Source organism: Hemicordylus capensis, chromosome 4 (assembly GCF_027244095.1).
Source record: "Hemicordylus capensis ecotype Gifberg chromosome 4, rHemCap1.1.pri, whole genome shotgun sequence".
In the NCBI taxonomy this organism is placed as follows: Eukaryota; Metazoa; Chordata; class Lepidosauria; order Squamata; family Cordylidae; genus Hemicordylus; species Hemicordylus capensis.
This window is the reverse complement of record NC_069660.1, coordinates 69,365,585-69,379,777: the sequence shown is the minus strand read 5'-3', so window position 1 is coordinate 69,379,777 and position 14,193 is coordinate 69,365,585. Positions and strand designations below refer to the sequence as shown.

At 43.0% G+C, this 14,193-nt stretch overlaps 1 protein-coding gene across 6 annotated transcripts in view; it reads right to left on the bottom strand.

The window, feature by feature from the left end:
• Positions 1 to 14,193, bottom strand: part of PIK3C2B (phosphatidylinositol-4-phosphate 3-kinase catalytic subunit type 2 beta) — a 148,779-nt gene that overhangs the window by 3,567 nt on the left and 131,019 nt on the right. For 5 of the 6 annotated variants that reach the window (XM_053247860.1, XM_053247857.1, XM_053247862.1 and 2 more), the window contains 10 exons: positions 13,355 to 13,491; positions 12,450 to 12,619; positions 8,628 to 8,784; positions 7,288 to 7,397; positions 6,903 to 7,104; positions 6,591 to 6,715; positions 4,691 to 4,808; positions 3,338 to 3,419; positions 2,873 to 2,979; positions 2,632 to 2,760 (listed from right to left, as the gene is read on the bottom strand). In XM_053247860.1, the coding sequence (XP_053103835.1) occupies positions 2,632 to 2,760; positions 2,873 to 2,979; positions 3,338 to 3,419; positions 4,691 to 4,808; positions 6,591 to 6,715; positions 6,903 to 7,104; positions 7,288 to 7,397; positions 8,628 to 8,784; positions 12,450 to 12,619; positions 13,355 to 13,491 (1,337 nt within the window). The remainder of the gene's footprint in view (positions 1 to 2,631; positions 2,761 to 2,872; positions 2,980 to 3,337; positions 3,420 to 4,690; positions 4,809 to 6,590; positions 6,716 to 6,902; positions 7,105 to 7,287; positions 7,398 to 8,627; positions 8,785 to 12,449; positions 12,620 to 13,354; positions 13,492 to 14,193) is intronic. The other variant, XM_053247859.1, reaches the window with a different exon arrangement.

Genomic DNA, 14,193 nt, shown 5'->3' with positions numbered 1-14,193 from the left:
GGATGATGTGGTGTTTTTTCTAGAAAATCCATTAGAGAAGATTGGAAGACTTTTGCAAAAAATACAACAATTTGGCCAATTGGCCGGGTTTTATATAAATAAGACTAAAACGAAGGTGTTGACAAAAAATATGGACCAGAAATCTAATGATAGATTTTTTGAAATAAGTGAACTGAAAGTGGAGAAGAAAATTAAATATTTGGGCGTCTGGTTGACAAACAAAAATTATTTGTTGTTTTCAAATAATTATATTAAAATATGGAATATAGTAAAAACCGATTTGCAAAGATGGACTAGAATGAACTTATCTTTAATGGGAAGAATTTCAGTTGTGAAGATGAATGTTTTACCTAAAATGTTGTTTGTTTTTCAGACTATTCCTAACACGTTAACTTGTTTCAAGCAATGGCAAAAGGACATAACTAAATTTGTTTGGCAAGGGAAAAGACCAAGAATTAAATTTAAAAATTTAACAGATGCTAAAGAAAGAGGTGGTCTTACCCTGCCTGATTTAAGGTTGTATTTTGATGCTGTTTGTTTGACATGCTTAAAAGAATGGATAACATTAAGAAATCCCAGAATACTTGATCTGGAAAGATTCGATAGAAGGTTTAGATGGCATTCATATTTGTGGTACGATAAAAGTAAAGTGCATAAAGACTTTCTTAATCATTATGTAAGAAGGAGTTTGAGAGTGTGGGTAAAATATAAAAAATGGTTGGAATCTAAAACTCCATTATGGCTATCCCCGATGGAAGCTTTAGCACGTAAAGAGATAAATATGCAATCTGAATGCGGTACCTATAGGGATTTGTTATGTTTCCAAGAAAAGGGCTGCAAATTAAAAAACCTAATCGAAGTACAAAATTTGGTTAGTAACTGGTTTCAGTACCATCAGTTAAATGAAATCTATAAGAAGGATCTTAAAGTTGGATTTGAGGATCAAATGTCAAGATTTGAGAAGGAGCTGTGTGAAAATGATGAAAAATTAGTTTCTAAGATGTATAAGTTGTTGCTTTTGGAGGAGACAAGAGATGAAGTGGTTAAAATGACTATGATAAAATGGGCTCAAGATGTAGGTCATAATATAGATGTGGCAGCTTGGGGAAAATTATGGAAAATGGATTTAAAGTTCACTGCATGTTATACTTTAAAAGAAAATTATTATAAGATGATGTATATAGGTGGTACTTGACACTCAAAAAATTAGCATTAATGTATAAAAATGTTCCAAACAAATGTTGGAAATGTGGACACTGTGAAGGAACTTTTTTTTCATATGTGGTGGTCTTGCGGGAAGGCAAAGGCCTTTTGGGATATGATATATAATGAGTTGAAGAAAATTTTTTAAATGACATTTCCTAAGAGGCCAGAATCCTTCCTGCTGGGAATAACGCAAGGAGAGTTTTCCAGAAGAAACTTAACATTTTTTATGTATGCAACCACGGCGGCCAGAATAGTATATGCGCAGAAATGGAATATGCTGAGATGGCAAAACTTGCAGTACTAGTAAGGGATGAAAACTTTGAATCTTTTAAAGAAGATTGGAAACCATTCTTACTATACTTAAAGAACTATTTTTCTAATATGGACCTTTCAGCAGGGTTTGAAATTTAGTAATAATAGCAGGTTGGGTAGAGCAAAATCGAGTTTGCAATGTGTAGGATATATGTTTTGAATTATTATAGCAATGGTTGACTTGTATAGTTAATGAATCGCACAGATTGGTGAGCGGGAAGTCTACATTTACTTAATTAGATGTAACGGGATTGTTAAGATATTGTAAAAACCAATAAAAATTTTAAAAACAAAAAAATTGGGATCAGAGCAATCTCTCTACTGAGAGTAGATCCCTAGGAAAGCAGAGAGTCATCCCTGGTCCATCACAATAGCCCGGGGGGCGGGGGGGATATTATGATCTGAGTAAACTAATCTGAAGTAGGGGTGTGCACGGAACCGCCACACTGCGGTCCGGCACTGGGGTGGGGGGTAGCTTTAAGAGCGGTGGGAAGGTTTACTTACCCCTCCCGCCGCTTTCCCGCTCTGGCGCCGTAATGTAATGAGTAATTGGGGCGGCAGGATACCTCCCTCCCACCCCTTCCCCGATCTTGCTCTACAAAAACTCCCAGTAATCCTTTGCGCGCGCATCATGTCACTGACGTGTGTGCGCGCAAAGGATTACTGGGAGTTTTTGTAGAGCAAGATCGGGGAAGGGGCGGCAGGGAGGTATCCTGCCGCCCCAATTACTCATTACACTATGGCGCCAGAGTGGGAAAGCGGCGGGAGGGGTAAGTAAACCCTCCCGCGCTCTTAAATCTACCCCCCACCCCTGAACTGAACCACCCAGGTCCGGACTGGTCCAGACCGGTCCGGAGGCCTTTTCAATGGCCTCCGGACCAGTCCAGGCCCATCCCTAATCTGAAGCCAACGTTTTTTGATTGAATCAGTTTTCAACAGAAGCTATAGAAGGCAGGCAAGAAGTCACTTCTAAAGCAAAACATGGACCCTTCCAGATGACCTACATTCTCAATAGCCAGTTTTGTTTGCCAGTCCACAACAACTTTAAACTGCCTGAGCATCTATATATGTCCTCTGTTTCTGCCCTCTCAGGCAAAGCGTACAAGAGCATACCATTTCATTGTAAGTTGGGTTGCAGGTTTTTCGAGCAACTTTGGTTTTCCTCTTGGTAGTTTTCTGGGGATCGGGCAAAAGGTAAATCTTCACATAAGGGTCAGGGTCACTGCCATCCTGGAGAGGCTGCTGAGAAAGAGAAAGATGAAGCCAATCTCAACTGTCAGTTATTTTCACTGCACAATGTTGCAGAGTTTGAAATTGCTGGCCACCACTGGAATAGCCACAGCACAGCACCTACCAGACCTCGGATGTGCATCACCATGATAAAGAGCTTATTGTTCTTGTAGGAGATTGAAAGCTTCACCTCCCCACCCACTTTTCCAAAAGGCTGGGACCATGTTGCATCTAGGAAAAGGGAACAGTCAGCAGTGTTGGAATGGCAGAAAAATCTTGCCTAGTGGCAAAAAGGCAAGCTACAATAAAAGGCATTTGCAATACTTATGCACATAAAGCTTGCCCCAGTCACATTTATTTCCGTTTCAACTGATACCAAATGTCTTCTTTGTACTATCCTATAGATGTGGGCCATGTTATAAGACAGATAATAACGTAACCGAACACATTCCAGTTTCTATGTTGGGCTTCATCCCAAGGTGAACTGTGTGACAGCATTATTCTCCTTCCCACCTCAGTATTGGGCATTGTGCAAAGGGAGAATGTGGAAACAGATTATTCCAGTTGTTTATGTTCTATGAACAGTTACCTGAAGGTCTTGGAGCTGGATTGGTGCCTGCTGCAACTTCATCCCTTGGAAGGACATGGAAAAATGTATATACCAAGTCACACTGCAAAAGAAGCACAGCCTTATGTATAATTTTATTCTACTAATGAGTCATGTATTTCTGATTTCCATTTTAATATGACAAGCATGTTGGTTGGGCATACTGGCTAACGTCCAGACCATTGTTGCATGCATTAAAAATAAATAAAATTGTACATAAAATGGGGGAAAGGCAATTGCCACTGCTTCCCCCTTCCTTCTGAAGCCCTCTGTGCCTCTTGAAAATATGTCCCTGAGAGTCCCAGGGACATATATTTTTTTTGGTAGGCACAGTGGGCTGCAGAGGGAAGGGGAGAGATGCAAAAATCTCCCTTCCTTTGTTGCACACGAGACATTTTTCAGTGCATGCAACATTAGTTTGGAAGTCAACCCATGTCTCTTCTTATGCTATGCATGCTTCTATAAAGAATAATAAACTCTTGTAATAAGTGATTAGTTTCTTGGGCCTTCCACTATGCAGTATCCTAAAGCTCCTTATTCCTTATAATGTTTATGCACCATAATTACACACCAGCACAATGGTTAGGGTTGCTACTCCCATTATATGGGCAAAAGTACAATATTGTCCAAGCTCTCAGCACAGCTCAGAAAACATCCTTGATAGTACTGCCCTGCGTTCAGGCCCCCGTACTACAGCCATTAAGCAAGCCTTCCTGCAGTCTATGTACAGGAGAACCCCATTATGTGCAGGGGTTCCATTCTGCAGCGGGTGGGGGTGGATAGCAAATCAGTGGATTTTAGAACATTAGGGCTATGGGAATTTGGGAGGTTAGGTTCCCGGACTGACCATTATTGCCAAAAATACCTGTTTCCACACCCCACTTAATTTTTTTAGAAATGAACCATGAAACGACTTCCAAAAACAGAAAGGCAGAATAAAAATTTAATAAATAAATTCCCAGCCACCCTGACCAGCAGATGTGTGAGTTTAAACCTCCCCCACCCCCAATTCCCACCCCACATATACCAAGGTTAGGGTGCTAATTACCTGACAGCGGATTCGCAAAACTGCAAGTGCTGGACCCACAATTAACTAGGCCCTCCTGTACTATCCAGCACTTTAAATAAGATTCCCATATTCCCCCAAGGAAGGGGGAATGCTACTTAAACTTCTACACATGTCAACTATCCAGCTAAAAGCAGAAACAGAGAGTGCATGAGATCGGCTCAGATGAAAGATGAACCTCTATTATATACTATAATCCTGCCTACAAATTGTCCTTACTCTTGCCGATGCTTCCTCCTTCCTTGCTCATTGTATGGGGCTCTCCTTACCTCAGCCACCTCTGGGGTTGCATGGATCAGATGCCAGATGTAGCCATTTAGTTCCTCTTTCCTCCTCTCAGCCACTGCCTCTCCCCGTGACCGTCCAATCACAAATCTGCTAGGAAAACTGGAAAACAACAAGGGTGGGGGCGGGGAGAGAATAAGATAGCTTTAAAGCTCTCATTCATCAAGTAAAGTAAAAAATCTCAAGTTAAGCATGAGGGTTCCCCAAGATCTTGGCTCCCTACAGCAGCAGCAGTACACACAATTTTAAAAGAAAGGTTCACAGCACATTAGGAACATAGGAAGCTGCCATATACTGAGTCAGACCATAGGTCCATCTCGCTCAGTATTGTCTACTCAGACTAGCAGCTGCTTCTCTCCAAGGTTGCAGGCAGGAATCTCTCTCAGCCCTATCTTGAAGACGCCAAGGAGGGAACTTGGAACCTTCTGCTCTTCCCAGAGCGGCTCCATCCCATAAGGGAAATATCTTACAGTGCTCACACTTCTAGTCTCCCTTTCAAATGCAACCAGGGCAGACCCTGCTTAGCTAAGGGGACAAGTCATGCTTGCTACCACAAGACCAGCTCTCCTCACGTTGTAGCACATGGACCAGGATTAGTGGCTGGGATACAGCACAACTCATCGCCCATGGAAGAGGGAGATGCACACAGCTTCGGCCCCAGTCAAGAGCCTGTCCTTGCAGCAAGTGGCAACTGTTGCGAGCACACAAAGTAGTCTGTGCCATTGTTGCTCTGCTGCTACCGCAGTCACGAGTAATGATTGCAATGGTGGAGCAGTGAGTACATAAACATTTGCGTGCACACAACAGCCCCCACAGGCACTTCTTGTGAGGATGAGCTCTCATCTAGGGTGGAATGTGTGTGCACATTTCTCTTCCATGGGCAGTGTTGCATGTATCACTTTTCTTGATTAATACCGGGCAACAAGAGCATAACTGAAGGCTAACACACTTGATACAGCATACTAGGCTCCAGTGAACGATTCAGCAAAAGTGGCTGCAAGGGAAAAGAAAAACAGCTCCGAGTGTCTGTTTCACTGATGAAGTTTTCAATAATATTGTGTCATATACATTCAGTTAGTTATGAGTCACGCATACAGCTTTGTGTAACACAGGCCTCTTGGCAGGACTGTTCCCTGTATTGCACACTCTGCTCCTAAGAGAAGGTGGAGTGTTTTTTACTTCACAGAGAACTGTTTCTCTGTTTAATAATTATACTGCTACTACTATATATTACTACTCAAGAGCCAGTGTGGTGAGAGTACTGGGGAGACTTGAGTTCACTACCCCTGCACATTCCTTGCACTCCAATTCCAGCATGCATCACTGCTTACTTGAAGTTAATAAAGACTCACATCCAGACTCATCCCACTTCTGTTCACCTGACCAGCAGGAGTAAAAGGTTTACTAGCTCAGTGCTTCCCACTGAAAGACCTGTTGGGAGGCTTTACCAAGGTGATACTGCATCACAAACTAACTGCCTACTGCATGTTAATAAAACCAAGTGCGGGTTAGTACTGAAGGGTACAAGTTTAGGATAATAATCAGTATACTCTGTTCACGATTTGCATCCCATGACCTTCCACAGCAAAATGTTATGAAGAATTTGTCACAGGCTTTGATGCACAGAAAGGTATCTATTGCAAGAAGAGAGTTAGATCCTGATCCTGAGCAAAGTCCATGCGCCAAGCCTTCCCAAGGGAAAACCTTATTTTGTTAGAGAAAAGTGGGGATGCGGGAGTGGGGGGCAAAAAGGAAGACAAGTGTCCATCTTAAATAAGTACATAATCAGTTTTACAAATGTGCACCTTAGATATTGCTAAGAGAGTGTGGAGTACAGTGTCAAGTGTCAACAGAAAAGGGGGCCTGTAAGCCAATGGGGCCAACCTGGGTAAAAGTGAGGAGGGGTAAATGAGGCGTAGTTTGTTGTGTAGTTCTTGAAACTCCTCAAAGGTGCGCTGGATGTAGGTGAGCTCTGAAGGGTTCTCTCGCTTCACCTTCACAATGTATATCTGCAAGACAAAGAGAGAAGGTCTCCTTATACTCCAGTAGTACTTCCCAGTACATTGCTCCATGAGTGACACAAGTGGTCCCTTGCTTCAAACTCCACTTCCAGGCCAGGCTCATGCTAGCTCCCCCAACACCACCTCCAGCCCACTGCCCACCTGTTGTACCAAAACGGCCACTGGAGAGACTCACGTAGCCCTTGCTGGGATTGAAAACTTTTTCATGGCGGCAGAGGAAGACGTCAAGGATCCGGCTGGACGTCTTGATGGTGTGCACACGAGGGGCAAAGGAGAGGGTTGGCCGGGAATCTGAAGCTGTGAACTTCATCTGTGCCAGATTGTGAATGAAGAAGTTGAGCTTTGTGGCTACACTGCCCAGGCTCGACTCTATCAACCTGCACCAAGAAATGAAGCATTCAGACTGTAGACCTCACTGGCTGTTCTACCCCAAGAAGCCACAGCAGCCTCTCTCAGAGGATCCGAACATCATGTCTTCCTTATGCCTTTTTTTGGAGGACGCCAAGTTAGTGGGTGGCTTCCTTTTCTAGCCATCCGGGTAAAGATTAGTATCCTCTCACCTGGTGAAATAGGTGGTGGCATCTGACTCGGAATCCTGTGGTCTCAGAGCATCATAGACGTACTTTAGATCCTCAAGGTCAGAGAGCTCAGGGATTCCACAGGACAGCATCTGGGCATCAAAGAACCCACAAACTAGCATCAGAAAACAAAGGAGTGCAAAATATCCTACACTTCAGCTGTGATCATTCCGTGATTCTGGGATGCACCACATGTTATCTGATTTCCTGAGAACCCTGGCTTTCCTTTGAAGAACTAAACAAGAAAAGGCAAGTGTCTAACCCTTGTGATTGTGGTGAAAGAGCATGAGCAACACCTGCTGAAGCCTCAGAAACAAGGCAATAGTTGGGGAAGGGATTTTGTAATATTCCAACTTTTAAAATTGTGTTCTTAAACCAGCAGTTCAGGGCAAAGCAGGAGGAGAGCTTGATTGGTATTACATGACTTATTTTTTTACCATAACTCGTTTGCTCTTGGTGAAAAAAACAGGATCTTTTTTATTTCACCCTAAGAATGGGGTGGTGGTGGGGGGAGAGAAATCACACATGCAGGGCAGTAAAAATGGGAGAAATGCATCTTCAAAAAATCCTGAACCCCTGGAAGAATCCCAGGGCCTATTTACTAGGAAGAGCTTTTGTACTGCAGGCAATGCAGATTATGTGCTTGCAGGATTGCCTGGTTTTAACTCAGAGGATGGTACATGTCTGTTTCAAAGTTCTTTGATGCCAGTAGCATGTGGTCATTGCATGTCATGCCTTGTTCCTTCACTTACCCTCCTCTCCCATTAACTGTAGCAAGCAGGATTCTAGTTTTATCCTGCAACAGGTGGAGGGTGGGAAAAGCACATGGCAGAACAGTAGACAAGAAGCATAGTGGCCACACATTCAGTTCAACAGAGACCTGGCGGCAACCTGCTTGCTTGCCATGAGTTTTCCCAAGCTCCTAGCATTGTTTGCATGAACGACACAGCCCAAATGGCTCTCTAGCTGTCTAGAAATGGATGCTAGCCATAAAAAAACAAATGCTTATCTTATATTCTAAATTTAGGAAGCAAGAAGGTCTAAATTTGAGGGGAAGCACAAGGGATATAGGAAATGGCTTCTTCACTGAAGGACTGCAAGCTTGGAAGGTGGAGGTTTTTCAGGTCTCACCATGATTCTAATCATTTTCTCTCTGTATGTGAAACCCCTCCCCGCCAGCTCCTAGCTGCAAAGAACTGCTAGAGATCATGTGGCAAGGGTGTGTGTGTGCGCAGCAAGAGTGATAATGTTCTGCCTAGACTTATGCAGAACTACTGGAGAAAGTGGACAACAGGGAGCTGCTTGATGGGTGTCACACTCACCAGGCCCAGCAGATTGAGGAAGAGATGGGTATGCTTGCGAATCAAGTTGTAGGCTTGGCAGCAGAGATCAACAAAGTCATGGAAACGACTGGAGGGCTTGTCGCCGCCATTGATGACATAAGCCATGTCTGATGTGAAGACAAATGGAGCTCGGTCCCTAAATGGAAGATATGCACACATATCACAATGGGGTTAAGCCCAAGGACAAAAGAGTCACTATGCTTTCATTTTGTATGATGTCTCTGTACCCTCATAAAGGCACAAGGAAACCCGTATACTTCATTATCTTGAAACAGCTGGAACAAAGCCACATGCATGGTGTTAGTTGTTGTGTAACAATGCGGGGGTCGGGGTTGAGGAGGAAACGAAAATATTTTGCAGGATGAAATAAGTCTACTTGCTTTACATGAAGTGAACAAGAATGTCACAGGTGGTAGCAAACAAGCCAGCTGCCACTTTCATGAGGACTGGTGACATATTCTGCCCACAACATTTAAAAACACCAAGTTTACCCACAGCCCAGAAAGCACACTACTATTTTATAATAAAGATAATAAAATCAGAACTTTTAAGAGGATGCTGCACAAAAGCTATTCTCAACATACTAAAATGCTGCGAATTTCAAAATTAACATCTATGAGCAAACTACAGTTACTATTAGAATTTAATTAATACCCTACTTTTTTGGTACAAAGTAACACAAGGTGTTGCTTTCCCAGACAGGAGGCCTTACTGCGGGTTTTCTGCGAGGCTTTACTGTGAGTTCAAAGTTGCCCCATAAAACCGACGCAAAAAGTGGATTTTTTTGACCCCAGATATAAATCGGGCTACCCTCTCACACACACTAAAACACCTGAATTGTTTGTGAAGTGCTCCGTGATAGCTCACAGGGACTTTGGGGTAAATTTGGCTGAAATGTGAACGCATACTTCCATTCTGGAGGAGATGCAAACTAAAAGCTGGGTGTGGAAAAACTTCCAGTACAATGAAAAGCAAATACACAAGATACTGTAAGATCAATAAAAACAAGATAGAATGAAGCACAAAGCAAACACATTTACAAAAATTTAAAACTGCAGTTTAAAAATGCCAGAAATCTGGGACCTTCCAGGAGACAACAGGCACTACATACCAGTTTCTCCCCCACCTGATCTCCCCGCTCACCCTGATCTTCCTCAGTTTGTCACCACCCCTTCTCGTCCTGGTCATTACCTTTTCAAAAAGCAAAGGGCAGGAAACTAAGCAGAAGGATGTGTGCAGGAGCAAAAGGGCAGGCTAGCTTCACACTGCCACTCTTCTCACACTACCTTTTCAAAAGGTAGGGGGTGGGACAAACAGATGAAGGAGCAGCAGCAGCAGCAGCTATGCTGAATAGGGTAGGGGCAGGGTGGACAGTAGAAGCAGTAGGCACTTAGCTATAACTGAACAAGGGAGGGGGAGAAATGTCCCTGGGACCCTAAGGAGGGAGGCCCATTGGCTGGGTTGCAGCTCGCTTTTTGCTCTCTCCTTCCTGCCACTCCAACAAGATGAATCATTGATGACAATAGCCCGATTCAGACATTATGCTGTATGAGTGTATAAATGTCTGTACACTTATACATGTGTTTGTGTCAATGACTGTACCTGTGTTCATTTTAAAATTGGACCTGGATACAAGTCCTTCAAATGCATAGTACAGTGTACGTCTTTACCAGCATTCAACAGAATATGTGAATGATTGTACCTGTGTACAGATCTGTGTACACTGTACACTCATTATACAAGTGTTGAACATAACATGTGAATGGGTCTACTGTATCTTGCTTCAAGAGAGAGGAGTCCTCCCCAGAAGGGGAGGGGCGAGTGCCAAGCGGCATCCCCATCCCCCGCTTCTCCCCTCCGGAGTCCTGACTGGGTGGCTGGTGCTCAGGTTCACCCCAACCCTCCCTCCGCCTGCCTGACAGGAAAGAAAAGACTGACAGGAACATGTGACCGGGATCAGGGGGAAAGGGGCCCACCTTCACTTCTTGTCCATGCTGGGCCCATTGCAACCTTGCTGCATCCCTGAGCAGAGGCAAACATGGGGCATGATGGATACAGCACCTCCAGCTGCCTCACTGCACTTCATTAGCAGGCCAGTCCTGACAGCTGACCTCTCTGGTCAGCTCTCTCAGGTAAATCCATTTCATAACTGACCAATAAGACTGACTGGAGGGGTTTTAATTATTTTACAACAGCATATACCGTTAATTGTATCATGGTCAATTTCGCTCTGCAGAATTGGTATTGTTTTACATATTAATATTTCTATTCTCCCTCTCCTAGACGTTCATTATGCATTAATATAATGTTCTATTCAATAACCTTCCATTAAAGCATAATGAAAATCTAGCAAAGGGAGAACAGAAATATTAAAATGTAACTCAGTACTAATGATGAAGAGTAAAATAATTAATTACATTTCTACTCCACCTTATTGCATGATTGATTGATTGTTGAGTTTACATACTGCCTTAATGTGGCAAACAAAAAATTACTACACAATTAAAAAAAAAATCCCATTAACAACAACAGATTACAACTAGGGTATCGCAAACAACCATGTCCAAAACAACCACAGCCACAGACCAGCAGAGTAGTCAAAGACCAAAGACAGAGTAGAACAAAATTGCCATTGCCTGCTGCAAAGACAGACAAGGTTGGAAAAGAGCAGATGGCCACAGGGAGAGCATTCAACAGTATGGGGTCAATAACAGAGAAGTGCATGCATGACAACTGAGCCTCCCATGTGCATGACACAGAGCAGAGCCCCCTCCACTGATCTTGCATGGTGGGCAATCACCTGAGGAAAAAAGTGGCTCTTCAAATACTTGGGGCTTAAGCCCTTGAGGGCTAGTTTAAAGATAATCACCAGCACCTTGAATTGGACCTGGAAACAAACAGGCAGCCGGTACAGCTTTTTAAGGACTGGTCAACCACCCCTGCAGAGGGAAGAGGATGCAGTCATACTAAGCCCTAACAGGTAGCGATCTGTCCACAATAAAGGAGTTAACTCACCAATCTTCAGATCACTAGATCAGATCAAGAGTGTTTCCTGCTACACGAGTATGACCATATATCAATTGAGAGAGACCCATGGTTCTCATGAAGCCCATAAAATCCTGAGCTGCTTCCTCCAGAGGAAGGAATGGATGGATGGACAGAAGCATGGATACTGAAGTCCCCCAAGACAATACGTCGAGGGAAACCCAATGCCACCTCTGAGACCACCCCTGACAGCACAGGAAGAGAGACTGAAGTACAGCAGGGTGGACAACACATTATCAAAATCCCTAACTTACCTTGAAGGTCCAACCTAAGAAACAAACACTCAAAATGTTGAGCTTGCCTAACCAGGCATCAAGATAGCGGGATGATAGACAACCGTAACCCCACCTCCCTGTTCCCCAAGGCAGGCCTGCTACAGGTGCTGGAAACCCAGAGAATAGAGCTGAGAGAGATTTACTCCCTTGGCCATAATACAATTAAATGTACACACTGTTGTAAAATAATTAAAAATCTCCAGTCTATCATATTGCTTAGTTATGAAATAGATTGTACTGAGCCCCTGTTGGGAACTTTCCATTTGTTTGATATTTTAATTGTACAAATTAAGATGTGAAAAAGAAAAAAACACCACTGTAATAGCTAAGGCTAAGTACTTAACACAATTTCATCATATCAAATTATTTTCTATGCATGGGCAATTCTCCTGGGCTCGACAATTCCAGAGCTAATTTTTAAGCATCGACAATTCAATTAGCCAAGTATATAGAAATCCCATGGTTTACTTAGAGCACTTACCTCTTGATGTTGCCAAACATCTGAGCATGGCCCAAAAATCTGCCAAAGTCGATGTGGAACATATGGCCAGTCGTCTTGAGCATGATGTTGTCATTGTGCCGGTCACAAATTCCCAGCACGTAAGTGGCTACACAGCAGCCAGCACATGAGTAGATGAAGTTCTCCACTGCCTGGGAGATGAAGATGGTTGTTATTCAGTCATGTCAAAGGTTGAATGTGGAGGCAGCAGAGTAAAGCAAGAAGTTGGAGAAAAATCCTTGAAAAAACCTTGGCAATGTGTAGAGATATGTTTCAATGGGGGTTGGGGACTTGGGGTTGGGTGGAATATAGCAACTTGCTTTCTGAAATAAGCTCGTGCTCTTGAATGACAGAAAAATAGCTGACATTTCTTTGAACCAGGTGACCAACTCCCCTTAGCTGTAACTTATATTTGTCTAGGAATATTCTTGTGGTTTAAGATCAGCTGGTGTGTCATTGTACAAAAAACTGTCTTTGTCTGAAGTTAGACTTCACACCCATTGGGACACAGCTTTTTCAGGAGCACAGAACAGCCTCTTCACAGTCTCCCATCTTATTTTGGATAATCAGCGGAAACACTTTTTGTTTACTCAAGTTTTCAAACAAGAAGGCTTTAGTTCGAAATGCTCTCTGTTGCCAATTTTCAGCTTGTTAGTTTTGTGATGTTTAAGCCAGGTGCACATACACAAATCCCAATTATGATGCTTCCACTCTGCTTGGCTTACATAAGTCATGCATGAGTGCATTACGACAGGAGCTAGACTCAAAAACATTATCCTCATACTGGCTTTGACACTTGTGTAATCCTTGAACATAATTCTGAGGATTGCTTGGTTATTGGCCCTCAAGCAAAAGATGGGGTTGTCTCTTTCCACACCTGACCTTACCTTCTCATATTCATCCTCCTTGGGATTGTGCTTCTGCAGCCAGTCTGCAAGGGGACGGTCCTTGAATGAACCTGTTACCCCATGCTCCACCTGGATCTTTCGCAGTGTTTCCGCATTGGGGATCATCTCCACCATCCCTATAAAACCCATTAAGTGGCTATAAGTCTGGCAATGAAGCTCACTCTTCTTCCTCCCCTACCACACTCTCCCAACCAAGATGCCAACTTGGGCTGGGGTTTTTATCCTAAAGCTTTGAAACATCATCTTCCTCTAATGGGTAAAATGGAGCATATGTTCATATTTAGAAAAGTGGCTATATTCTACGACTAAGAAGCGATCCATGTTGCCAATTCGATTCCAAGGTCCAGGTTAAACTACGTATGATCCTTCCATTTTGTAGAATTCTAGAGACACTTGCGCAGTCATCCTCAAGAGGACACCATTACATACACACAATATATCTGCCTCTAACCCAATTAAACTTTGAAGAATCTTTTGCCAGAAAATGTTGTGATAGTTACTTGCATCTATGTTTTTTAAAATGGCCCCAACAAATGTATTGTACATAGTCATAATTGCTAAAAATTGGTCCTTAGTGTTCAGAGGCACATACCTCTGCATTCCAGATGATGTGAACTACCAGGCTAATCACTGTAGAGATAAAGACTAATAAAGGAATCCTTTTGCAGCTTTTATTCTTAGTCTTCATCTACAGGGTTTTAGCTTATAGATTTATTTATTTAACATATTTTTATACTGCCCATTACCGAAGTCTCTAGGCCAGTAGTTCCCAACCAGGGTTCCTCCAGATGTTGTTGACCTACAACTCCCATCATCCC